The sequence below is a fragment of the Diachasma alloeum genome, unplaced genomic scaffold (genome assembly GCF_001412515.2).
Source record: "Diachasma alloeum isolate Michigan unplaced genomic scaffold, Dall2.0 Dall_scaffold_00209, whole genome shotgun sequence".
Taxonomy (NCBI): domain Eukaryota; kingdom Metazoa; phylum Arthropoda; class Insecta; order Hymenoptera; family Braconidae; genus Diachasma; species Diachasma alloeum.
Window position 1 is genome coordinate 582,286 of NW_021680374.1, and position 27,343 is coordinate 609,628.

The window sequence follows — 27,343 nt, forward strand, 5'->3', positions numbered from 1 at the left end:
TGTTGTGAGTCCAATGGATCTTCCGACATTTCGATAATTGCTCATTAGATGTAATAACTGAGTATCAAATGTAAGCAAAGAGCTCGAGGATTTATTTCTGAATGATTTTTTATCAGTCAACAATTACTCATCTAATTGAATCACGAATCGTGATGAGGGGGGAAATTCCATCATTATCTCCGTTCTCTACTGCATTGTTAATTCAATAAGAGAATTGATTATATGACTCTGTATGTCTGTTAGATATTACTTGAGCCTAAGGGCTTATTTATAAAATGAAAGAATTGTACCAATAGTTGAATGATTATAAAATATATTTGAAGATATTTTCACAGAAATAGAGTGTTAATTTTCTTATACAACAATCACCTATGCAAACATGGCAAAAGAGGCGATGAAAATTCACAATTCGTAGTTACTTTCTTTCATTTGGAGACACGTTTCATTTGTTATTGTTTGGAAAACTACTTGAAACTCAGTATCTCCACTTTAATCAGTTTGATAACAAAGTATTCAAATATCAGTGATTTTTTCGCGCCGCATGTTCTCTTATAAGAGCAATTATTATTTTTTAATAAAAATAATTATTATTCTTATCAGTACTCCCAATAATGAAAAAAAGTTAATAATCCGAAGTTGATAGAAAAAGTTTCTTTTGCTTGAATTGCGTCAAATAGTCGTTTTTCGGCTGTTTCATTTTGTCCCAGTCTCCCCTATTAATTAGCAAAATGTCCTGCTAATCAGTGATGTTAGAAGATAGTGAGATGATTTTTTTCTGCAGCAAAGTCTCTAATCTACAAGAAAAATCTCATGATAGATTCCCCCAAAATCACTCGGACTCGATATGAGGGTATAATTAATAAATATTGTTAATGAATAATTTTCGTGATCATTCCGTGGGCTGAAAAAACCTCTTAATATTCGTCTCTGAATCAAGTAGTTTTAGAGATGTTTGAAAGACAAGTTGAATTGAATTTCCAAATGATCACTTTCCATCACTTACAATTATTTACAGAATAGATTATTGAGCACAATAATTAAAAATGAAAAAATAAATGAAGACAACTGCATCCATCAGTCCGGCTGCATTTTCGCGATTTTAATTTCATGTTTTCATCTTTTAATTTCAATACGTAATAAGTAATATCACTAAGAAAGACATTAATGTACATTAATACGAGTGGAGTTGACGTCAAGGCCTGAAGCTGAGAAGTTGCTGAGACTGATGGAAGAAGATTGACTCAGGATCTCAGATAACTGCTGATTCATTTCGTCTGCACGGATATCACTTTCAGGGGAGTAAAAAAATGAAAGAGTATGAGGCAATGATTATTTCTAATCTGTCTATGGCTGATAAGTCGGATTGTAGGCGGCCTGTTTTGCATATACTTCCTGTGTGTAAGGAGGCGGCTGAGCTGGCAGTGGTGATGCTGAAAGTTTGAAGAGAAAGAAAAAATTCATAACTGATAAGGAATTTCTTCGGATTGAGGATAATGAATAAACGGGGAAGATGGTGAGATTAATATATCTTCGTGGGCTATTGCATGATTTTTTCTTCATCAAATAAAATAATGGAATACGCAAAATCATAGAGAATTGAAAACGCATCAATTTTTCATTATTTATCGAAATAAAAGATTCGTCTCCAATATTTTGAATCCAGTTTTCATGTGCAGTAGTTGAGAATGTTCATGCAGGATTCCACCTCGACGAGAAATTGCAAGATACATTTTTGATAGGAGATTTTCGGGAAAAAAACACTCATTTTTTAGATGAATTCAAGTTTGAGGTGATTAGACATAAATCATCTCGCTAATTTTGTAGATGTGCGCAGTGGCACAAAGTCCCTTAAAATTTTAGTATAAAATAATTCGTTGTTGAGTTTAACATACACAGATTTCCTGTTGGGAATTAGTTGTTATAACTCCCGAATTATTGAAATATGAGTGAAATTTTCAACAAAAAAGTATGGAGAGCTTTGTTTTGCAGACTGTCCTTATCTGGAATAACTCATTTATGAGATAAATGAATAATTGAACAAATATATTTTCTACATCAGTGACTATAGAAAAACAAATCAACGAACATAATGTTGAATTCTACTTAAGGTAGAACATGGAAAAATGACTCCCAAAATTTCAAGTATTTTTTCCACGCGAATTTTTGAGATATCCAGCGTCAAACCTTCAATTTTTGTCTTTTTTAAGTTTTCGTCGATGCATATCTCAAAAATTCGCGTGGAAAAAATAGTTGAAATTTTGGGAATCGTTTTCACATGTGCTCAACACATATGATCCAAATTTTAGGTCTTCAGTGCATTCCACCAAGTATAACTCACTGAGGAAATACCTTAAAACTTGAAATTTCATAACCATTCTTTTCCTGAATTCGATTCAGTGTCACTCTTATGAGATTTACTATAATACCTTCTACGAAATTTTCAAAAATTTCAACAGTGCATTTTCTTGAGTCAAGTAAACCTTCTTCGTCACAAGTACTGTTTTCTCTCAGTGTAGTGCTGTTCAAGTAAAATTTCAGGTTGCTTCTGGTAAAATTTCTGCGGGTTGCCGTGGAAATTTCATATAAATACGAGAACAATTTACGTATTGCTCGAGTTTTGACCTAGCTCGCATTATGCACCCCTTTTCCCACACTAGTACTAGAATTTTTCTAAGGAATTTCTCTTCGTGTGGGAGTTTCATTAACTACACAAACGTCTCTCAACATTCTTCCCTAAAATTGCTCATTCTCGATAACGATGACTCATGATTAGAGAATGTTTTCAGATATTTCCTAATCAGCAACACCTCTCGAAGTGCATTTTAAACACTGAATTTGATGAAATGAGAAAAAAAAATTCACTTCATTATTCCCCAAATGTTTGATTACCTGTTGATAGAGTTGGGTAAAGTTGTGGCTGTGGAGCTGGCACAGTGTTAGGTTGGACCACTGTGACGACCGTGGGTGTGTGAACTTCTGGAAGAAAATTCGCATTAAGTCTCGCTCCAGAAAAATACACTGAGAAATTAATGAAAAAAGAATACAAACTAAAACAATAACTCATGGAATGGAAGACAAATGTGTCAAGGGTATTAGATATGTCACTAGTCAGTTGTTGCCAATCATTTTTTATTATACGAACATGTCATGAGATTATATAATTGAGCATACAAAAGATACTTTGTTCATTAAAAAAAATATATTTCAGCGGAATGTTTTATTGTTGTAGGTACGGTAAATAATGCGCAATATAAATGAGGCCTTTATCACTACTTTATCGGCTTTCTTCGTGTTACACTCAATCATTGAATGCGAATAATTATGTTTCACAGTGAAATTTGACCTCTTGAGGTGTCAACTAAGGTTGAGATATAATGTTTTTCATCGTTTTTTTAATGCTTGTAGACTTTAATATATTAATTACCGGTTTGACCGACTACCTCTGCGTTTACATAGGCACATATGTACGTTTGTGACACATTGATTCCCATTGAAGAGGCCCGAAGTAATAAATTCAGTAGTGAAGTGATAAGACGTAACAAAATCAGTCGATTCGTCATATTTTATTGTATTCAAAATTATCCCAATAACGAATGATTCTACGGGAACATGTCGGGCGATATTTCTTGTGGAAAATTTTCTCAGCTACAGAAAACAGTAGTGAAGCGGTAAAATGGTTTAAGCCAATTTCGTCCAGGCGTGGGTTCGATGAACATCTCGGAATTTAAGGGAAATAGAGGAATTTCTCTAAAAAATTTTTTTGTAGAACGAAATGAGAGTTACTAAAGAGGTATTGACGAAAATTTCGCCATTTCTCTTAGATTCGTAGATATTTCTCAAAAACTCGACGAGGAGTTGAGTCGACATAAAGCGTGTTATGGCTTCGCTACTGAAAAGGTCAAATGATCTGACCAAAAATTAATCCAAATTCAAAAACATCAATTCCAAATTGAAATTAATGATCAAATTCCAAACTTTCACTCATGCTAAGAGAACAGATCGTAATTCAGGTAATTACAGTTCTCTCAAACCTGAAATAAATGATTTTGAAAAGAATTATACAATCCGACAAATTCCACGTGGAAATGCAACTTAAGATTATTCCGCACTGATGTTTTTCCGGGTGTTGAATAGAATTTTTAGTTAATTTATAGAGAAATATTGGGAGTATTTAGTTCAAAAATCAGTTCATCGAACGATAGGCCTAAATTTAATCTTTTCACTGATATTGTTTTTCAATTTAATTGGTGTAGGGGTTCTTAACTTTGCGACTCGAAAGAAGTTATTGTAATGACCCCGAAAATCAAAAGTGGAAATTCAATTATATCTCCACGTTTCATGATTCTTTGAATCTTTCTGTGATGTTTTTGAACACATGTCTGTCTGTCTGTGTGTGTGCGCGAAGGTATGTGATGCAAAAATTTTTTGGGATACGATTTCTCATGGATGAACGCATCTTCATGTAACTTAAAACTGATTAGTTTGTAAAGACGATTGCCTCAGCGGTTATTTAATTATTTGCGAAAAAACGTGAAAAAATGTCAAAAATGATGTTTGCGATTTGAATTTTTTTTTTCAATCAATGCGTGTTAATGTAACTTAGAATTGATTAGTTTATGAACATGATCGTCTCAGCGGTTCATTAGTTGAGTCAAAATGAGTTTTCTTTGAAAATTCAACAATTTTATGAACAATAATGGTGGGATTTGATTTTTTTTGTATGATCGACGCATCTATATGTCATATAATTTCGAATGGATGCTGAGCAACATCGTCTCACTCATTTCCTTGTTATTCGGATAGAAATTTCAAAATTTGTTTTTTTTCTAATAAACACAAAAATGGGAATTGGTCGGAAAATTATTGGTTTGACCCGTAATAGGCCAAGTCGATTTAAAAAAAATTGAATTCACATCTTTAACCCCTCACGTACGGGACCTTTCTGATACCAAGTCTACCACACGCGCAATACTCTTCGCATCCCATATTTTCTGAGTATTCCCCTTCCCAATGGCATTAGTCCGATTGTATTATCTGCCATAGTTTCGGAAATATTCAATTTTGAAAAGAGCCGTGCGTTTTTGCATGGGTCGGTACGACATACCGAGCCCTTACGTGAGGGATTAATATTTCTTTCTCCACAGCGATCGCATTTATGAGGAAACACCAACGAAAATCTCCTAATGAAAGTAATTTTATGCAGACGAAAAAGTAAGTTGAAATTTTGTCGGACTGTGTTATCAAAGACGTTTTTCACGAGAGATTTCCCCATCCTTTTAGAAGATCTCTGAATATTCTGAACAAAAATCACTCGCTTAGGAAATGAATGCATGATTAACAAAGATTGAAGGAAGTCAAGTCAAAAAATTTTGAACGACTCATTTTGAAAATGTTAAGAAACTTTTTTGCATCAGATAACATTTTCGATAAAAGAGGAGTTGATATTATCTCTTAGAGTCACTCGCTTTCGAAATGAATTCGAAATTGAGAACAACATAAAATCTGACGGGTTACGTTTAACCACTTTCAAGGAGGACGAGTCTAAAAATATCGTACGATTTTTATTGCAAATATTTCGAAAACTATGGGGAATAGAGGAAAATATTAGAAAATCGTTTTTGTAGAGAACAAAGATACTAACAGAAAGGGTCTTCTGATGTTTCCTCTTACAATCCCTTGTTAACGAAATAAATGCTTAATTAATACATGTAAGAGATTTAACTCATTACGTTTCCTGACTTAATTTCATAATTGAATGTCTTTTATTTATATTCTATTCTATCAATACTCTTTGAAATGAAATGAACGATTCTTTAAAAAATGGAAACAATCATTTGTCTACCGGTAGACAACGACTATTCCTCTCTACCCACAAAAGCATCTTAATCCTATTGGAATGCATCGAAAAAGCTACATAAATCAAATTTCACAATGAGTTATAAAATAGCGTCGTTTCCTATTCTAACAGTAGGAAAGCAAAAAATATTGAATTGAAATAATGTTTATTTTGAGTTGATACTCGATGGAGTGAGGATTCAAGCCATTGGGGGCCCTGAAAAAAATGTCGAATCAGTTCAGTTGCTATGATTGAAATGTAAATGTGTGCGGAATTAATCTGAAGAACACTCAAAGCTTTTACGATACACTGCCAAAAGTATTGTTATTTTTAGGACGAAAAGTGTTGTTGTTTCAAAAGGGAGGTACTTACTTCCGTAGACGGTACCACGGTGACGCCTCCTGTACCATGGGCAACAGGAACAGCAGAGGCAAGAGATGCAGAAGATTATGATTGATACGACAGCGATAACTCCGATTATTGCAGGAATAACAACAATTAATCTGTAAAAAATTAAGATTGAAGAGGAAATATTAGTTAAAGAATAACGGAAAATTTTAATTATACAATTAGAAAAATTTATTCTTAAAATTTGAAGTAAACAATGCTGATTTTTTTAACAACGACTAATTTACATGGAATTGCGATATGTTGTTGTTATCGACGAATCAGGTTGGTAGCCAAGTGGTAAAATGGTTTAAGTCAATTTAGCCCTTAGCTGAGTTTCGAATTACTTTTACCATTGGTCGAATTACTTCATCAACCAATAATTGAGAAATTTGAATTACCGATTATTATATGATTTTTCAAATTTCAATGAAGATAAGTAAATCTTAATTATTGTAAGGAGCGACTTTTCATAATATTACTAAAGGAATGATTCATGCCGATCTATATTATCAGTTAAATGTCGGTTTCGACATGAAGAAAATTGGACCGCCGCAAGGCGGGCCACCAAACACACTAGTACCCTCAAAATCTTTTGGAATTTCTGAACTTAGGAAATATTCATAGGTTCAACTGAATAAGATTCCATACTAGGGTATTATAATGTTGTCCAAAGAAGATAAATATGACATTGCCCCTGATCAACCATTCTTTTCAGAATAAATACGTGAACTGATTCAAACCCTCGATGATTCATCCTATCTAAATTTTTTGTTTCGACTATGAAATTTTTTTCATTGAAGTTCTTTGATAATTTCCTTTGACTGGTTTGCGAAAATAAGTATTCTCAAAATAATCTCAAAATCTATTTGCTCTGGATTTATCGCAATGGTAAACATTACCCCCTCTCGAAAACTCCCCGACACCATTATATTAGTATCAAAACCCCAGATATTCATTCATAAAAACTCAAACTATTTTCAATGGTGCATCTATCGTGAGTACCAATTAAACTTTGTACCCCGTCTTGAGTGCGAACTCCTCGGCATTACAGCAGTAAAAATTCTCTTTCCCGATACAACAGTACTCTTTGTCACTGCTGTCGAGTATTCCGGGACAGTGGGCTAGAGCCTTCTCGAAGATATTCGAGCTCGTACCAAAATTGCAGTCCATTCCTGAAAAAAGATAAACAAAATTGAAATTTCTTCACCTTGAATTTTAACAGTAAAATTTTTTTTGATCAATTTTTTGTTCAATCCTTAAAAAAACAAACGTCCATCTACTGGGCCTTTTTTAGGCGTCCATCTACTGGGCAGTTTACCCTAGAAAGAAACGTTCGAACAACAAATCTCGAATTTTGAAGCAATGACCTTGTTCAATTCTGTAATAAAACAGTCTCATACGCAATCATCAGTATCTTGAGATTGGCTGAGGAAAATTCAAATTTTTTTTCATATTGGAAATGGGTGACTTTAAGAAAAATAAGTCAGGATAAGTAAAAAAAAACATTATTAATACTTTATGCTTCGGAAGACACATGCACACACTTCGAACTCCTCGGAGGAACTATATAACTCTAGAAACAAAGATCGCAAAAGTCTAAGGCTCTGTCACATGGACCCTTGAATGCCTCTATTCATCCCAATAAGGTTTAGTCTTAAAAACCCAAATGCATAAACGTCACGCCTCACTCTTCTCAGAATTTCAAAGCAGAACAATGTTCTCTCAAATATTATTATAAACACATAAAGAAATATCAAATTAATTTTTGCCTAAGCTCCAACTTTTTTCATTTTAAAGATATTTTCTCTGGCTTTGAAATGAAGTCTGATGCGTTCAAATCATACTATTTGATCACGAAATATTGATGATTCGGGGAGGTTTTTGTCACCTTACTATCCCCTCCCTATTCACCAAAAACGGATAAATGTGGGATCTATTTTCATAATATGAAGTGCTCTCTTTGTCATCACAGGACAAGAGACTGACCATCAAATCTCGCGATAATGAATCTCATTCGTTACGACCGGATGCGACGTGTTCCATCCACCTGATTTTTGCCCGTTTTTTCTCGTAAACGAATGACGCACGCATTCGGCGTTGCTACTGTTATACAGGCGTTTCTCGGAACACGAAACAATATGCAATGATCCCGGGATCTCTGGCTTCATCACGCGTATCACCACCCCTCCCCAATAGTTTAATGCATCCAAAACATTCAGGACATGTTTGTTTTGATTTGTAGGACTTACCTTGTACTGCTACTACACCCAATGCAATTAGAAGAACTAACACTGATCGCGGCATTTTTTTTTGTGCGGTTTATTTCAATGGAAGTCACTCGGTGGTTTGGCTTGGGTTGCTTTAACGCTTGGTGGAAGAGTGGAAATGGAAGTGAATTCGAAGCAGCGAATTTGTTACGCAGGAACAATCACTCTCGACTGAATCATGCAAGGGGACGAAACCACTGAGTTTTCACTTTGTATATTTTTCTTATCGACTGAGGGTTCGACGTAAGTGGAGAATAGGGAACTAGCTTACCTACAGGAGGTCTCACAAACAGTCAATCAATGTAACAAGTTTACAAGTAACCGAAATGTTTACAAGTAACCGAAAAAACTTTTTGTTTACTTTTCGTTTACGAGTGAACAAAAAAATACTTTTCGACACGAGGTGAACGTAGCAGCAATGTCAAAATAGCATATTTCGCCGAAGGCTAGTGATATAATCGCAGGAGTCAAAAAATACTTTTCCCATGAGTATCAAACGATATTTTTATTTATTTTATTTAGTTATTTATTTGTTTATTCACAATGTGTGGAAAGGGGACGTTTTAGGCACGCAAAGTGTGATAATTCGATATTCAACTATATACTTATTCTTTCTATTTTTTATGCCGTCATCTCGTTAGTGATGAATTCTACGGAAAACTTTAAGACGATTTTTCTTCTAGCCAACGAAATTTTTAAAAAAAGTTTTCAACTTACCATGAGAACAATTCTGTGTCGGATGGAGTCATCAAAGTAGTGAAGTGTTAAAAACAACTTGAATGAATTTCAATTCGAATTCAGTACTTCGAAATTACTTTTTACTGCTTTAATATTATTTTATAAAAGACTTCCTTACGAAAATTTTGACATTTTCCACAAATTTCAAGGTATTCATAAAAAAATTACAAACTCCAACTATTTTACCACATCTTGACTAAAATAGTGATGATGAGTATTTCCCAGAGATGCCACTACCATCTTAGGGTTTATGCGAGCATGCTCCTATGGCTCCTATATACTCGGGGGTGTTCAGTCATTATTCCCCCCTTCTCGGTTGTATTTACGTTTTCTCCAAATAAACAATCGAACCGTTTGTTGTTTTTGGTTAATAAAGCATTGGGAATGATATTGAGTTAATAATCCAGATTTTTTGTGATTATTATGGAGGTGACACGTGAAAGTAAGTAAAAAACTGAATTTTTGCGGGAATGAAATATTTTTTGAGGTTGTGTTTCCGTTTATTATGCAGTTTACACAACAAGTAGTAATGTGAATGAATATTTTTCAAGATTTCCAAGAGGTTCTTCAAGAACTTGATCATGTTCTCGGAAAAGCTACGTTCCTGACGATCGATGGAGAATTCACTGGGCTGAATTCTGGACCGGAGGCTAAGGCTTTCGATACACCTGCTCAGTACTACCTGAAGTTGAGGTCCGGCTCCATGGATTTTCTACTTGTGCAGTTTGGACTCTCTGTGTTTACTCATGATACTGTAACGAACAAGTGAGTATTTCCAACAATAAGTATTTCAACAATACAACTCGGCTGAAATAATTTAATAGAAAAGCCTAGCGAATTCGCTAGGCAATTCTACTGCATTTCTATTGAACTTTCTGTTAGCATTTGGCCGATTCTATTGAAATGTTTAATAGAAAATATTCTATTGGTAGAGTCAAAAGAATTAAATTTTTTTATACAATTTATTTTATTCAGATATTTTCTGGAGGATTTCCTCGGCTCAAATTTTCTAAATTTTTTGGTTTGATTTTCTTGATGAGAAGAAACGAAAAATAGAATTAAATATTAGATTCGATTAGATAGAATAGATAGATTGGATTAGAATTTTAGTTTTTTAGAAATTTCTTTACGTTTTTGGTATCCCATCCTAATACTCTAAAAACAATTGTACCTTGCCCTCAATTGATTTTTTTTAACAATGTCCCAATTTTCGCTCGGTTTCATCAGAAATTTTGAGCCGAGTGTTTCCGGAGAGGACCTCGTGCACTGAGAGAAAAACGAACACATTCTCAAACAAGTCTTGTTTGGGCCAATAAAATCTTTCATTGAAAATTACCAAAAAAATACTTGTTTTGCTTCAATTTGAAAGTCTCAAACATGAATAATTACTCTGCTTTCCAATCTCGGTGCAGGCTTCGCATATTTGGTACAAGTAAGATGAGACAGGCCTTTTGATTTTAAATAAACAATTCGAATAAATTAATAAATTTGAATGCAAAATATAAATTGGCAGCAAAAATCCATACTTTAGGGCATGAATCCACAGTGACGACCCAATCACGTTGGATCGCCGTCTCAGATGTCGGCGAAATTCAGATTAGAGTGCGTGAATGATAAATTAAACAACTCAAAATTCCTAAATATAATAAATTAATTAATGTTCGACGAATAAATGCAAATAATTGCCTAGAGCAGCTCGCGAGATCCCCGAGAACAGGGGAAATTGTGTCGACGTGAAGGGAAAAACATTAAAATGAAATTTCATGGACAGTTGACTACTAATTTTCAGGACAGAACCACTAAATGCTATTGAAGGGGATAAAGTCATAAAATTTCAGATTTCACTGAAAATTCAATAAAATTTCAAAATTTTGAGAAGCATGATGATGACAATTCTTCAAGTTATTTCAATTTTCAACGAAAACATCCATATTCAGTGGAAAATTACCCTGATTTTTCAAATAATTGAAAATTCAAGAATATATTTATCGCAATTTTACGATTTTCTCTCAATTTTCAGAGAATGATTGAACTAAAATTGACAGTTCTGATTGATTTTTCCCCGAGATTCCGAATTTTCAATGATGACATTCCTTGAAATTTAAATTGAACTTAAATGTCACAGAAATTTCCGAAAAATAGACTTGAAATTCCAGCCAAAAATGTGCAACAGTATAGGAATCACTGGGCTAGTACTTGAAAATTGAGGGGCATCTATATGGATGGAAAGTGACGGTCCGAATTTATTCCACGCTTATGACCAATGATCATTTTTTTCTGACCATATGATCAGATTTTCGACGCGGTAATTACTGGTCATGACGGTGGTCATTGCCGGCCATTTGGCCGGTTATTTTTGTCACTCACATATCTATTTTTGAGTCGTAGAATCGGGATTTTATTGTTGAATTGTGCTGAACTCATGCATTTAAACGTTAGAACCAAATTAAGAATTTCCATGTCCACAGTTTTAGAATTTCCAGCTTCAGAACAAACACATTTGTAAAAAATTATCAGTTTGGCTCATTGTCATATCTCTGTTAACAAAAGAAGGTGAAGATTTGTTTGTCCGCAGAGCGGATAATATATTATACGAGCGAGCGGATTCCTCCTTGCTAAAGAAAGAAATTATATCTGAGTGTCAATGAAAATTACCATGAGTTGAGCATAAATGGAGGAATATTTTACTTGCAAATTCTTTTATTGTGCAGCTCACTGTTCTGAGGCGATGCTATTGAAGAAATTTATTTACTTCTAATTTGCGAATGCGTGACTTTGGCGCAGTCCAACAATCGATTTCTCATTCTATGGTCCAACAAACACAAAGGGAAGGAACTATAGGAAATCCTGGGGATGGCTTGTCCACATACATTACTAGCAAAGGTTTTCGAATTTTCATTTATTCTGATTTGAAAAATTTGTTCCAGGTACAATCAGAGGACGTACAACTTTTACGTTTTTCCACGTCCTTTGAACAGAACAGCTCCAGATTGTCGCTTCATGTGTCAAGCGTCGTGTATAGCATTTTTAGCTAGTCAGGGATTTGATTTTAACAAATTATTCACGAAGGGGATTCCTTATTTAGCGACGTCAGAGGAGGAGAAGTTGATGAAACGATATGAAGAGAAGCAGAAGATCAGGGAGGAGGGGCTGGATATGATTCCGATATCGGAGGAAGACAAGCCTCAGATCACAGAAATATGGTACATTATAATATTAGTTAAGATAGCATTATTTACGAGGGAACCAAAATGAAGTTTCAAATTCTTCGGTCAATGAAAATAGACACCGAATGACTCTTGATATCTCATGAGGTACCTAGAAAAGTAAGAAAAATTTTACACTGAACCCGTTCTACCCTGTACACCTGTAAAATCATGAATGTTCAGCATCATTAAAATTATATTTTGCACAGAATTACTATTTTTTAACTATTCGTTGTTTATAAATAAATAATTGAAAATGTTTAAACTTTTGGAAAACTTATTTTTTAAGCACGAAATCGATTTCTGCTAAAATGATTTTTATGGTGGAAAATTGATTGGTTATAAATTATTTCCAAAAAATGCTCGTAATTTTAAAAAATTGCCGTATTTCAATTATTATTTTATCAATCTTTCTCCAAAAGTAAACTTTCTATCTTTTTCCGATTTTTAAAATGTTTTCTAACGGTTCAATATCGAGATTCAAATTCAGACTTGCAAAGTCTAAATAATAAAATCATTATAAAATGTCCGGAAATTTAGGGTTTTCAGATGTGGCCCAAATGTAAGCTCTGATGTTCGACTGCAATCAAAATTAGAAAATCGAAAAATTCTGTCTGAGGCATTTCCTACACCCTATGTGAGGCCGGAGGGTTAACAAAATTGGTCATTGTGGTTACGCCGAATGACAAATTTTTCATAACTCAACCCAAACAAATTGATCTTTATCTAATTCCCATTTTTTTTCCTCTACCCAGTCAGAGAATCGATGAATTCCTCGAATCTGAAGCAGAAGAGCTCCTGATCGAACGATGTAACGGCTACATAAGGAGATTAGCGCACCAAGAAGTCAGGCAAAGGTGGCCGAAGAAAATTCGTCTGGAGAGCAGAGTGGAGGGAGGATCTCAAAACTTGATGGTGTACAAGATGGGATCGAAGGAAGAAGAAGAGAAGAAACAGAAGGAACGGCAGGAAAAGGAACGAATGGAGATGAAGGAAGCTGTTGGACTCAGTGCATTACTCAGAAAAATTGCAGACTCAGTAAGTATTGTTCGGTTTGTTAAGCCCAAATGAAAAGCACAGGAGGGAATACCTTCGGAAGGAATAGGTTCAGAGACCAATGTCCAATGAGTGATTTATAAGACGTTCTGAATACATTCCTTTGACTTTATATTATACACACTGATTTGTTTTTTTTTTCAAATTGATGATAAATTATTGCCAATTCTTTTTCGTGTTTTATATTTTTCGTCTATTATTCTCTAGGAGGTAAATGATACAGTTTCTGATCAGAAGTAGTATCTGATCATCTGACTGCACTTTTGGAGTTTCTATCAGTTTTTTTTTTAATTTATCGATGAATTTGTTTCTTTTTGTTTAACCAAGCTTTCATTTAAAAATAAAACAGTCAGTATTTACAATATTTACAAAAATTAGTTTAAAAAAGTTGTATATTTTATAGAATGTGTAAACTTTGGCCGGGAGCGGTTCTCGAGTTTATTAAATATGTCAAAATTAATTATGATAGTTTTGGTAAAATTGTATTTGTTATCAACCGCGGAAAGAATGGTATTCCTACTCTGATCCTCAGTCGGAATCATGTGGTTAATATTCCCAGAAACATGCAAAGATAAATAACGAAACCAGTAGGCGGAAAAAATAGACCAGGAAAAAATAACCCACACACCCAAAACGAAGTGTGCGTAAGACGACGTTTCCCAAACAGTGTTATGAAAAAATTGTTTACTGCTTACGAACAGCCGTGGTATACCCGACTTTGAATGGAGAGAATAATGAAAATAATCTCTACGCAACGTCTTATTCCTCATAATTTCATCACAGACTTAATTTCACTGCAAGATAATTTTTTTCTTTATTCAGGGAAAATTGATAGTTGGACACAATATGCTTCTGGATCTCTGTCACATAGTTCACCAGTTCTTCGGACCCCTTCCAGAGAGTTATTCAGAGTTCAAATCACTCATCCATGGGTTATTTCCAAAATTAATAGATACGAAGGTCTTTTCATCTCTTCCACCATTCAAAGACCTCATTCCATCATCTATACTCAATCACATGCTGGATACAGTGAAGAAAGATCCGTTCTCAATCCCTGAAATTACCTCGATAGAAAACAGAAGCTATATGACGAATCAAGAGGTTTACCACGAGGCTGGATTCGACGCTTATGTCACTGGATTGTGTTTTGTGGCTATGGCGAATTATCTGGGTTCTCAACAGAGTACAAAAGTAGACACTGTACTCCCAGATTCATCTTTGCTTGGTCCTTTTCTCAATAAGTGAGTACAAATTCATCCAGTAGAATTGACGAAGGTAATACTAAAAATCCGTGACCACAAAGCGCATTAATTTGAATAATTTCACTAGGTTGCGATTTCATGAATTTAAGACCAATGATCGGCATCAATCATTACTTCAGTAATATTATGAGAATTCTTTCCTTAAAATAACTGAATTTATTCATTTATCATTGGAATTTAGAAAATAGTAAAGTAATTGATAATCCAAATTTTCAAATAACTATTAAGGCCCGGTATTACTATCTTTCGAACGTTATCTGGATTTTTTTTATCTTTCGTAATTCAAAATTGTCAATTGAGTGGTACATCATGTAGAAATTCTCAAAAATTATGATAGAATGATAAAAAACGGGGGTCAAAAATCCAGGGTCAGAAACTAAGGGTCGCTAGGGTCAAAATAAGGGTCACGAAGGTTATAATGAGGGTTACAAGGGTCAGATTAAGGATCACAAAGGTCAAAATAAGGGTCTCAATGTCTCTCTATATTGTAAAAATCCAAATTGACTTCTGGTGATGCAAATTTGGTGTTCGAAATAAGACTCCAAAATTAAGGGTTAGAAATGAACGGTCAAAATAAGGGTCACAAGGGGTATAAAGAGGGTCATAAGGGTCATAAGGGTCATATAGGAGGTGGCGAGCGGAGCGAGCAGGGGGCGTAGCCCCCTAGTATTCAATAATAACAATTAACCAAATCTAAGGCGTAACATAAATAATCAAGATATTCCAAATTAAATTCAAAAGTGCATTCTGAGGCATTCATATCAAGCCTCATCAGTAGTTAGCATTACCCAGGCTTCGTGACGGGAATGGAACGGGCATGAGTCTCACAAAGCTCCATTATTTAAAAAATTTCATAATATATTATGGCGTGGTCGCTTGATTTTAGTATTACCTCGACACAAACCTCGAACCTGATAATTATGAAACATAACTGCAAATTGAATAGTTACACGTAATAATTAATTATGGAGTAGTTCTATCATTTTTGCTTCCGACTGCAAGCTTTCTAATCGTTCAAATTTACGTTCTGGATTTTTTGTGTTACATCGACCCATTATAATCCAAAAAGTTCGAAAATGCAATTTTTAGACGGTATCCGTATGTATGTGTGTATGTATGTATGTGATAATGTTTTTCTTTAGTTGTTCATTAATAAATTGATAGAATTTAAAAAAAAATTCCCCAAATCTAGATATTGTTGAGGTCTTTCCATCGACATTAATTAAAATTCAGTTTATTTAATGATTTTTCAAATTTTTGAATTTTTCTAAAAATTGGTTATCCTACGAAAACTAAAACAAGCAGGGGACAGTGAACATATGACAGCGCGCCATGTGATAGTGGACATGTCACTGAGTGATGTCTTATTTTTTTTCGCCATCGATACATTGATGGATGGCTTCCGAATGGTTTGAAATATTACAAAAGTTTATAGCTTCGCAACACTAACTAGCAGCAAAAATTTCAGATGGTTACTGTCACCTCCATGGGTGCTATCAAAATTCCAATGTTTCGAATACTTCGTATGAGTCGGTATACATATTTTCTGTCTAAATTTCAAGTTGATATCTCGATTTTTGCACAAGCTAGAGTGTTTACAAAGTTTTTTATGAAAACACGGAAAAACCGGAATATCTCGAAAACTTTGTATGAACGGGTATATATGTTTTGATTAATTTAGATAGGAGGCATCGAAACGAATATTTTGAAAACAAAAAAATCGGTTCACTAGTTTTGAAGATGTTTGCGGAAAACGATTTAAAAACAAATCGTTTCTTCTCCAAAACTATTAGATCGATCGGGAGGAAATTTTGCACAGAGTCAGTCCTCATTAAGACTTATAATCTGACAAAATTTAAGATTTTTTGGAACTACGTTAGCCAGTTAATTACTCAATTTTCCAAAAAATGACCACCGGGAAGGTGGACGTGGTCACAGATAGACATGGTCGCCAAACTTAGTATTTTTACGTCTCAGAACATTCTACATCATTTCCAATTAAAATTAGAGAATGTAAAAATCGAAGGATTGCAATGGTTCCATTCGGACAGGGAAACTGATGAGTAACTTTTATAATTATGGAGTCCTAAAAATAATGAAAAAAACTCCTCCACATTTCACAGGTGATTTTTTGTTCGCTTATTAATAATCATTACTTCAAAAATTTTTCTAAAATTTTAGAAAACTTTTTTATAGCTTTTTTCATAGCAAATGGAAGTGGAAAAAGTATTTATTTTAAGAATGATGCGTTTCAAGAGATATTTTCTCCCGTAATCGTTGATTCACATGAACGGTAGAACTCCGGGCACTGTATAATAGTAATGACGTGTCCAAACTTTTTTGGTTAAATAAAATGATAATGAGGGATAGAAAGGCCATTTTAAGATTCGACACATGCAAAGGAATCCGATACAATTTAAGGGAAAATATTAACAGAACTTTGGTGGAACATTTTATTGTCAATTACCAAAATAATTTGATATTTTTTCTTAAACATCAATATATAATAATAACATAATGAGGTGTGGATGTTTGAAGTGAAACTGCTCCACTTAAAAATTTAATCCTAGTATTGGAGACATTGAGAAAAGCGATCTCAAGAATTTTTTTTGTGTTTCAGATTACTGATATTGAGACTGAAGGACTTTCCTTACATTAATCTAGTGGGGCCAGATCGTAAGTAAAAGAGAAAACAATGTTTTTTTTTTGAGTATATTTTGTTTATCATTCGCACGTGTTGAATTAATTCAATTGCTCATTCTTACAGCAAATCCCAGCAGAGATCATGTGTTCCATGTGACATTCCCGAAAAATTGGAAGCTTAATAATTTATCTCAAACTTTCAATCCTTGGGGTGAGTATCAATCGACATTTTTTAGTAAAAAAAAATGCTGTCAATCCTCTGTCTATAAAAAAATGCCGGAGTTTCTGAGATACTCAAATCCCATATGAAGATTTCTTGATAATTTCCTTCAATTTTTCAAGTTATGTTTGAACATCATTTCGAAAGACTTTTTTCATAGCTGAAACAATGTATGATAAGAAGAGTAATTTTCGAATGTCTCCCAGAAATGGATTATTCACCATTACACTGATACAACGAGATACCTTAGCTTCAAACCAAATAAATTGGTTTGATGCAACAATTTTTTCTATTGCCTAAAATTATGAAATATGACAGTTAGATGGACAATACTGAATAGGATTTTTTTATTTTGAAAATAAAAAAAATTGAGCCAATTGGGGGATCCATTATGAAGTCATAATGCAAATATTTTCAAACTCATCTCAAACTTTTCAAATAAAAAAATGCGCACCTAATATTCCTTACATTACATTATATTTGAATATGCAGCAATAAAAATTTTCATGTAAAAAAACAAAATATCGGGAGTCCTAAAAGAAGGCTTTGGTGAAATTTTCATAAATATTCTTTGTGTAAGACTCATTCTGCTCCACAAGAAAGTTATTTATGAAAATACCCCTGTTTTCCTTAGATTTGAAGCTATTTCCCGGAAAACTCACCCGCAAAATGAATTGAAACACCGCTTTTTAGCTCTGCGCTACTAAAATCTATATTATCCATTGAATATTCTTAAAAAATAGTTTCGTGAGATTGCTACACTTTCCCTCTACAACGTATAATAATACCTGACAACCACTCCACGGCTCCATTACTATTACCATAAAAAAAAATTCTTCATTTCATCGAAGAAAAAACCTATAATTCCATTTAATTTTCTGTCAGGTGGTGTGTATGTATCCTGGCTATCAGATACAACAGCCTACGTGGGTTTAAATCGTCGTGAACAGGCCCCCGGTCTCAGGAAGAAAGTCAAGAAAAACGGTCACCTCGGTGACTGTCAGATTCAAACGTACACGAGGCATCAGGCATCAACCGAGTCAATCAAAGATAATAATACAGAGGTCGATCGTAAACGGAAACAACCACCAACAGAGTAAGTCAATCAATCTGAATTTTATTAATGTAAGTACTTCAATAGAGAAAGACAACCTCATCTTCTCCCCTCTCGCCTCTTCACGATCAGCTGTAATTTATCTATTCCACTTTTTGTAGTCGAGGAAATTTCCCATCGAAAGTGGTTCTCGATAATTGATGTTGGGAACGATTAATCCCAAAATGATAATCCTCTCGGGGTTTCTTTTGAACTCACGTAGTAGCAAAACAATGCAATAATCAAATGCATTATTTAGGTCGACCTAAATTGTGTGTAAAATGCTCATTAATTATGCATTAATATCGTGAATAAACTGCGGAAAGTCTTAATTTCTCTGTTTCTAAACGGAGATCTCAAGAATTGAAGAGGATCACAAGCGCTCCACTCTGCCTCACACTCCCCTATTGAATTATTTGCTCAAATACTGCATTTACTATAAATTTTTTGGAGTTATCAATTCCAAAAATCTGATCTTTGCAGAGCAGTATTACTAAATTATTACTGCACGCCGAAGTGATCTTTATGCAGTTAGTTTTATTTTAGGGTGAGTAGAATTGAGATGAGAATCCGCTACGAATGAGGAGACTGAGAGATGTGGAGACTTTGAAAGAATCACTCATTTCAACACTTACTGTGCGATATATTTTAACAGTTTTTACAATAGAGATGTTCCTTTAATAAGGCAACTTCTTGGTACTTGATATTCGAAATTGATACTGAAATTTGAACATTAAGTATGTCCTTATATAGGGATTATTTAGCTGGAGGGGCTGAGGGCGGACTTAGTGGAACTAGAAATCGTATTTTTGAGTTATTGGTTGAAAAATTTGTCAGGTGGGTGGGCCTTAATTGCGATTGGTAAAGATTTTGGAAAATGAAAAATATTGGAGAGGGAAAAGCTGACCCATAATTACAATTTTATCCCCATACCTGGATTTATGGATATTACTTTTGAATCGTGAAGGAGAGGAGCTGTAATATGCATTAGTGAACACAAGGGTCATTTGTGTGGGGCAATAAGATTATTAGAAATATTTGGTTTTGTTAAGATGTTGATTATCACAATTGTGGGAGGGTCAAGGTGTCGTAATTTTCCTGAACATTGACTAGAAAATGAGGCATGATGAAATTTACGAAAATGTGGAATGATGAATTTTACAATGAGAATAGAAATGGGACTGCTGATACACTGTCATTAGTGCAATCACAGGAATCAGAAAAGTGGTTTTTGGCCGGGTGACCAACATAATTTTTCTTTACAATGTCCGTAAATGGCGTGTGACGGACACGATGTGTCCGCAAAGAGACATTCTACGGACAGTATGATGAAAAAATAATTTAGAGAGAGATGTACTGAGGATTAAAAGTACAATAAGTTCATGGGTCTCAAAAATCGGGGAAAGTACACGCTAGCAGACATATTAAACATGGGGCTGAGGGGTTGAATGAGAGAGAAAAATTTACAATAAAAAAAAAATATTTTACCGTGTTTGATACATAACACCTATCTATCACGAATCATTTCGCATAGCTTGAAGAATTTTCTATATACAAAAATCACCTCTCAACGATTTCCTACGAAATCATCCTTCAACGCAATGACTTCCTGATTGCGCAGATGTATTTTACCCACTTGACGAAATTGTGTTCTGTTCATTTTGGCCATTACCACCAAAGGCTTGATCGAACGATCGGTCTGAATTTTATTAATGAAAGTTAATCAGATGGAAGGTCAAGAGACAGTGCAGAATAAATTACGACGTTGATTAAATTGTCGTAAGTACTTATGATAATTTAATCAACGTCGTAATTTATTCTCCAATATCCCTTGACCTTCCACCAAATTAATAACGCCATGGAATTTATTTATCGGTTAATGAAAGTACATGAAGAGACAGCAACTTGTTCCTTTCCCCCTCTATCCCATTTCTTTGTATTTTTTGAATTTCATTGATGAGAGGATTCGAATATGTAGATAAAAGCCTCAGCCTCTCTCCTTCCACCTCTTAACCCGTCATGATTAGCTGTAATTCTAATTTAATTTTTTGCAGCCAACAAATTTTCTCATTGAAAATGGCACGTAATAATTGATTTTGGTAATGGTCAATAGCAAAATAATAATTTCTTTTCCGTACTGACCTTCACTTTTCCTCGTTCGGGGATTGGTACTGGCCCTTCCCCAAACTGGTAAAAGTGAAAATCACTACGGAAAAATTTCGTTTACGACTAGTGTCATGGGGTGTTTTTTATTTGCGTGCTTGGCTAGTCCTCGTACGCCAAATCTACAGGAATAAAAAACCCCATGGCAATCGCCCTGAAATATATTATTAATATTTTTATTAAAATTATTCATTGACATGACATGAACGTGACATCTCCACTGGTTACGCATTTACCTTGGAAATGAGTGATCTGTCGCGGAATTTTGCGGAATATTTCTCACATTACTATTCTTGGGAAAGTTTTTATAAAAATAATCAATATAATTATTCATTTATAAAAAAATACCTACTGCGTGCACCTCTTACAGAGGGGAGTTCGTAAAAACAAAAATTCGGAAGTGCCGATATTACATAGTACAACAGTTTCATAAATATAGCTATAAAAATAATCTCGTGACAAACTTCTCATGTCATCACCTTCCAGCGAGATAATTTCATGGCTACGCAGATGAGTTGAATCGACTCGAAAAAATTAACTTTAGTTAATTTTGTTAAAGCGGCAATTACGAACAGCGACGTAAATTGATCGCTCGGAATTTGATTAACGAAAGTACATAAGCAGAAAGAACCAATCCCCCTCCCATGTTTTCCCATTTTTTCCCTTCTAAGCAAATTGGCAAGGAAAATTGTTCAGACAACTAGCCTTTACTTGTCCGAATGTCTCAGTTGAGAATCGCGATAATAAGTTCACCACTATTTGCTAACCTGGGGTTATATACCTTCTTATTTCCTGTACATGTACCAGCATTTGCATAGTAGAAACCGCAAGGAGTTAATGCCTTACTCTTGCTCGTTACAAGTGAATTTTTATTTCAAATCATTTTTATCTCTTTGAATATTTAAGTTCAGTGATGGTAAAAATGAGATTTTTATGAATTTCGATTTAGTGGTCAAATGGCCACCAACACATTTACTTAGGTTTAACAGAAATTGAACTGTCGACACTAGTGTAGCTGCAAGCGACTTCTTTATGATGTTGCTGAAGCGGTTTGTTAGATCTCTTCTTTAGATATTCAGGGTACTAGCTAACACTTGTACTGACATTTTTGCTCAAGTTTATTCTCCATTTATTTCTTTGGGAAAGGTGAGAAAAATGAAGCCTGGGGGAGGGGGATAAATAATACAATGATCTGTTTATTTTTATTTATTCATTTATTTCAAATTTTGAATTGTTCAGAAGATTTTTTTTAATTATCATAGATGAAAAAATTGAATGATGTAGATATCCTCCAAGCAAGCCTTAAAATGCTATATATTTTTTTTTAAAGTTATGTGAAATCAGAATTTTTAGGTTGGACGAGATGAGTGATTCAAAAAAAAAATATAATTCGATAAACATCAATTTTGTCAAAAATGGCCAAAAGAATTTTTTTATTTAAATTATCAGGGCATGGTGCGAAAAATTAGAAAAAAATATATGTTATATCGTAGGTATCGAAGAATTGCCGGTACAATGGCGTTCCCTAATCTTTAGTAGGTCGATAGATATCAAGTTTTTTATGGGGCTCGGCTGGCTAGAGCGAAGCTGTCAGCGTGCTGCGTTGAGTGAACTTGGTACTATCTGATTGTAAGATTAATCTGAACGAAAGGCAGTTCCGTACGTAGGCACTACTCCCTTACTTTACCTCCCTAGGTTAGAAGTATACTATCTTTGAGTAAAAAATCTGACCACCAAAGGAATTATCTATGTTTTCAAGAAATTTTGAATGGATCCAATATTTTTTTGAGGGGAAAGCATTCATTTAGCTTGTCGCGAATGAGATTTTATATTTTGACACAATCTCTCAAAGCTGAACAATGTCGTACATCATCATAGAACTGCGACTCAAAAATTTAACATGTAACATTCTTTCATTCTGCAGCCAAATGGGATCGATGAATTCTAAACATCTGCAAATGCTCCGCCTTGGATGATTTTGATAGGCGTATCAACAATGGATACAAAACCAGTCTGTATTCCCAATCCATATAGCGCGCCATTCTCAAGACGCTCCAGCGGATTGCTAGATATATCGAGCTCCTGCAGATTTCCCAGATTCTTAGCTGCGCCCTTCTTGATGTTTGTTATTTTGTTCCCCCTCAACCTAAGGGTCAATAAATGCGGCATACCAGAAAATGAATCTCCGTCAATTGTTGTAAATTGATTATTTTCCAAATAAAGACTCGTAAGCATAGATGCATTGAACGCACCCGGTGGAATTGTGGAAATTTTGTTATCTTGTAGAAACAGATTCAACACTGCCACATCTGTGAAACTTCCTTCTTCAATAGTATCGATCTCATTTTCATAGAGATATATAAAATATCCCAGTTTTTCCTTCAAATCCGAGAAAGAATCTTTGGCGATTTTTTTAATTTTGTTGTTATTGAGGTAAATTGATTTTACCACGTTCAAGCCCCTGAAAGATCCGGAATTCACCTCGGCGATGCGGTTGAAATCTAGGTGAAGAGTGACCAATTTTTCTTGGTCTTCGAATGTTCCAGGATGAATTTCTCGCAATTGATTGTAGGAAAAATCAATAGTATTTACTTTCTTCAGACCTCGAAGAGCATTCACTGGTAGATCGGTCATATTATTATATGAAAGATTGATATAAAGGAGATTCTTTAAATTCTTCATGGAGTCATCAGGAATTTCGACAATTGCATTTTCACTAGCTGTCAAAACTTGAAGGGTAGATGGCAACGTTTTAGCGAAAAATAGACTCTTCAAACGGTTTCCTGAGGCAGCTAGATTTGTCAGTGTTGTTTTTTCTAGAGCCCCTTCCTCAATTGTAGAAATAAAGTTGTATGCGATGACAAGAGTCTTCAGATGCTGGTTCTCGATAACGTTTTTCTTAATAGTTTGGATTTTGTTGTTCCTGAGATAAACTTCAGTCAACCCCTTTGATAAGTCGTTCAGCAACTCCGGTGTGATCTCAGTTATGTCGTTGTTGCTGAGGTCGATTGAAGTGAAAGGAAATGCTGACAATTTGTACCAGCCTTTTTGGAATTTTTTAAGGCCTAAACCTGAAAGACTTAACTCCCGTTCTTCGTGGTTGACAACGGCAGATGTGCAATCACCAAGTGCGTCATCCTTCTTCAGTTCCTCAACTGAATTCACGATGCCATCAATCGTTTTACAGATTTTTACTAGTATATTGGCATCCAACACTGGGGGAATTTCAGTTGTTGCAGGCTCCTCTGGTAGCTCAGTCCGACGCGGCGGTTCCATCCTTTTCATATATGGCTCGCGACTAGCTGGATCCATGAAAACACGTGTTGAAATACTGTATAATGCATTCCCTTCTGCTATGATGTCCACAGAGTTTGTGAGCCCATAAAAAACTCCATCTTCTAAATGTCTCAACGAGTTATTTGAGACATTGAGACCTTTTAATTTGTCTAATCCTTCAAAAGTATTTTTTTCCAATTGAGAAATTTTATTGTCAGCCAGCGACAAAGTTTCTAGTTGAGTCATTTTGGAGAAAATCGAAGCCGGAAGATCCTCGAGTTCATTATTATTGAGATTCAATCTTTGTACTTCTGATAAATTATCAAAGGCTTTTCCCTCAATTTTTTTCAGCTTCAGACCGGACAGGTCAAGATGGAGTGAGTCACCTGTAGCTTTTATGCTCCGTAGAATTCCATCGTCAATGTCCAAGAGATAGTTCCCATGTTGAGTTTCCTTTGCTGCTATATAATCCACAGAGAAGGCTCCGAGGAGGAGGATTATATGCCACATCTCTGCCGATTCAATTCGCTAAAGAAATCTGAAAGTTTTTGTATAAGATTACTTTGGAGATTGGATGCATCAAGTTCGATAAATGATGAGAAAATTGGGTACCAGCGCCGCAAATGTTGTTATGAATGAATGTTTCTATGTTTGTAATCAATTGGGCATTTTTTGAAACTTCTCTGTATAAAAAAGATTGTTTCAAATTTTGCAGGGAAAATCGTTCAGATGCAACAAAATTATCGGGAAGTGCTCGATCATTTCAATTTCGTTATAATATCACTATCAAGAATAATTGATTTATGTTAAATTTACAAAACTAAAGATTATACTTACAGCTCTTACTGCAGTCCCCGATCGACCATTCGTTAAACACGAAAATAGGTTTTGTTGTTCCTCTGTACGAGAGCCGGACGAGAAGTGAATATCACAGACGGTTTCCCCGATATATATGCTCATTTTCGATAATCTATTCCGCGTGCGGCCTTCATATCCGTGCTCCAGTGTTTGGTTTTCCAATTCTATTCTAGGGTTCGTAAAAGCCCAATTTATAATTTTGCTGATGTTTTCAACTGACTTCTTTGACCTGGTATCATAAGGAAAATGTAACAGCCCACGTATGCCAATGCAAAATGGCGTAGAGTGTGGGGTATTATACAGTCTCACAATAGAATAAATAAGGGACTGTTTTGGGAATAAATATTCACCAAATGCTGCTGCGAGTAAAACTATCGAAACGTCACGTTGAGAGATGGTGTCAGAAATTTCACACAAAAGGTTTGACTTCTCCTGTTGATCTCACGGTTGCTTACATTGCGTCATCACCAGAACCAGGAAGTTTGGTATACAAAAGCAAACCTTGCCTGTGTGTCTGAGTTTGCCGATCTGTTTGAATCTGTATGAGGAGTTCTTCTCCTTGTCAGTGCTGCCTTCTTGCAGTGCCTTCGATTCAATTATAAATAAGCTATTTTTTTTAGTAATACCGCAAAACAAGACAAGACAAGGTGAGATAAGAATTACGTATTTCTTGTCTTATCTTGTAATTTCAGGGTTTTTCTCTTGTTCCAATTGGCAAGAGAAAATTCGTCTCTTGTCTTGTTGGATATGAGCAAGAGAAAAAAATTCCTGTTTTGTCTGGCATTTTCTTGTGCAGCTCGACAATTTTATTTTTCAATTCCGTGAGAAAAATAAATTGAGTTTTTCTCGTTTGGCTAGTACGGCTCATTGTTAGTTGACAATTATTTAAATTTCAGAAACTAGCTTCTAGATTCTAGAAACCCCTCTTCTTAACTTTCATCCTTGGTTGGATGATAAAAACTAACGAATTTGGGAATTGATTTGAGAAAATTTTGTCTAAAATCAATACTGATTTTTTTCTTATTCCGCAAACTCCGATTGAACCGCAAAATCCCGCCTGAAGTGAGGACGGCTATTTCATACATGAGGATTTCTTTATGTGGAGGAGCTTTATCAATTGGGAGGGGAGTCCCATACATACGTGAGGAGGGTCGTACTGGCTTCTGGTTGTACCCCCCCCCCCATGTATGAAACTCCCGTAGGGAAGTAGGGGGGGGTATTAAATTCTCGATGTACAACCCCCCCTCAATTGAAACCCCCATTCCACAAAAGAACCCCCTGCCTACAATAAAATCGGCTTTTTATACACCGCCTCCCCACATGCAACCTCCTTCGCAGAATAAACCCCCTCCCCCTCAATTATAAAAAACCCCTCGGAAGAAATCCTCTACCCCTATGAAACCTCCGCCCAACAGGAAATCTCTTCTTCCTACCGCCACTTCAATTGAAATTTGTTATCCCACAACAGAACCCCTCCGCGGCAATAAAACCCCCTCCCTGCACTAAAACCCTCCTTTTATTTCAACTTCAAAACGGTCCATTTAGCCCAAAACTCCCTATTCCTGATTCCGGTAGCCTCGAGATAGTTTGATTTCGACGCATAGAAGAATTTCTTGCATTCCGCAGTCATTTTATCGGTTTTCTCGAGAATTTGACTATGGATTCGATTCTGTTGAAATGTCGTAAAATTGACGGTGAAAAAAAAATACATTTATGCCTCTAGGGACGGAAAGCCGCGATTCTAACCTCTCTTCCGTCGGTTAAATCGCGGTTTTCAATCCTCGAGGCATAAAATATCGTGTGTCACACGGCAGCAAAAGTATTTTCTGATTCATGTGATTATAACGTCACATTCATCAGAAAATACTTTTACTCATGTGATTATAACCCTCGGCTGCGGCTCGGGTTATAACGTCACATTCGTCAGAAAATACGTTTACTCCCTAGGGGCACAATAGTATATTTCAGCACGTGTGGGGCAATTTCGTCTTTAACGTGTGTAGGGTTTACAGCATGAGCCGAAGGCGAGTGAAAATTTTTTTTTCCCCATTTCTGTCACCTCCGAGGGTTTCATTGGCATCAGGGGGTCAATAAATACAGAATCAACGTTCACTATTTTTTATTTAAACACCGCCTGCAAACGGGGAGATGAGGGTGGCTAAAATATATTCTGCAACCCTGTCTCCTCGTTGGCTACAAATTTCAACCCTCCGCATACATGCCTTCCCCTTCACCCGCTCGTAAAATCACGCGTTCTCGGTAGCATCGAGGAGGACTTCTCAGGACCGAAAAGAACTGAGGATTCGAATGGTCTCTGGAAAAGTACGTCGCAGAA

The 27,343-nt window shown here is 35.2% G+C and overlaps 3 protein-coding genes across 3 annotated transcripts in view; 1 reads left to right on the forward strand and 2 right to left on the reverse strand.

Moving 5' to 3' along the window:
* Window positions 1-296: 296 nt before the first annotated feature.
* Window positions 297-8,682, reverse strand: LOC107036548 (cysteine and tyrosine-rich protein 1). The gene is made up of 5 exons (XM_015254582.1): window positions 8,476-8,682; window positions 7,245-7,398; window positions 6,209-6,339; window positions 2,890-2,976; window positions 297-1,430 (listed from the first exon to the last, which is right to left on the reverse strand). Exons 1-5 carry the CDS (start codon window positions 8,528-8,530, stop codon window positions 1,345-1,347), a joined length of 513 nt encoding a protein of 170 aa, XP_015110068.1. The 5' UTR covers window positions 8,531-8,682; the 3' UTR covers window positions 297-1,344.
* Window positions 8,683-9,522: 840 nt separating this feature from the next.
* The window catches only part of LOC107036528 (poly(A)-specific ribonuclease PARN), a 35,192-nt gene continuing 17,371 nt past the window's right edge, over window positions 9,523-27,343 (forward strand). Inside the window, exons 1-8 of the mRNA XM_015254556.1 lie at window positions 9,523-9,673; window positions 9,783-9,996; window positions 12,159-12,434; window positions 13,193-13,475; window positions 14,316-14,734; window positions 17,376-17,431; window positions 17,523-17,609; window positions 18,504-18,714. Coding sequence (XP_015110042.1) covers window positions 9,655-9,673; window positions 9,783-9,996; window positions 12,159-12,434; window positions 13,193-13,475; window positions 14,316-14,734; window positions 17,376-17,431; window positions 17,523-17,609; window positions 18,504-18,714 — 1,565 coding nt within the window. The 5' untranslated portion in view covers window positions 9,523-9,654. The remainder of the gene's footprint in view (window positions 9,674-9,782; window positions 9,997-12,158; window positions 12,435-13,192; window positions 13,476-14,315; window positions 14,735-17,375; window positions 17,432-17,522; window positions 17,610-18,503; window positions 18,715-27,343) is intronic.
* Window positions 22,678-25,408, reverse strand: LOC107036527 (leucine-rich repeats and immunoglobulin-like domains protein 1). The gene is made up of 2 exons (XM_015254555.1): window positions 24,988-25,408; window positions 22,678-24,688 (listed from the first exon to the last, which is right to left on the reverse strand). Exon 2 carries the CDS (start codon window positions 24,658-24,660, stop codon window positions 22,819-22,821), a length of 1,842 nt encoding a protein of 613 aa, XP_015110041.1. The 5' UTR covers window positions 24,661-24,688; window positions 24,988-25,408; the 3' UTR covers window positions 22,678-22,818.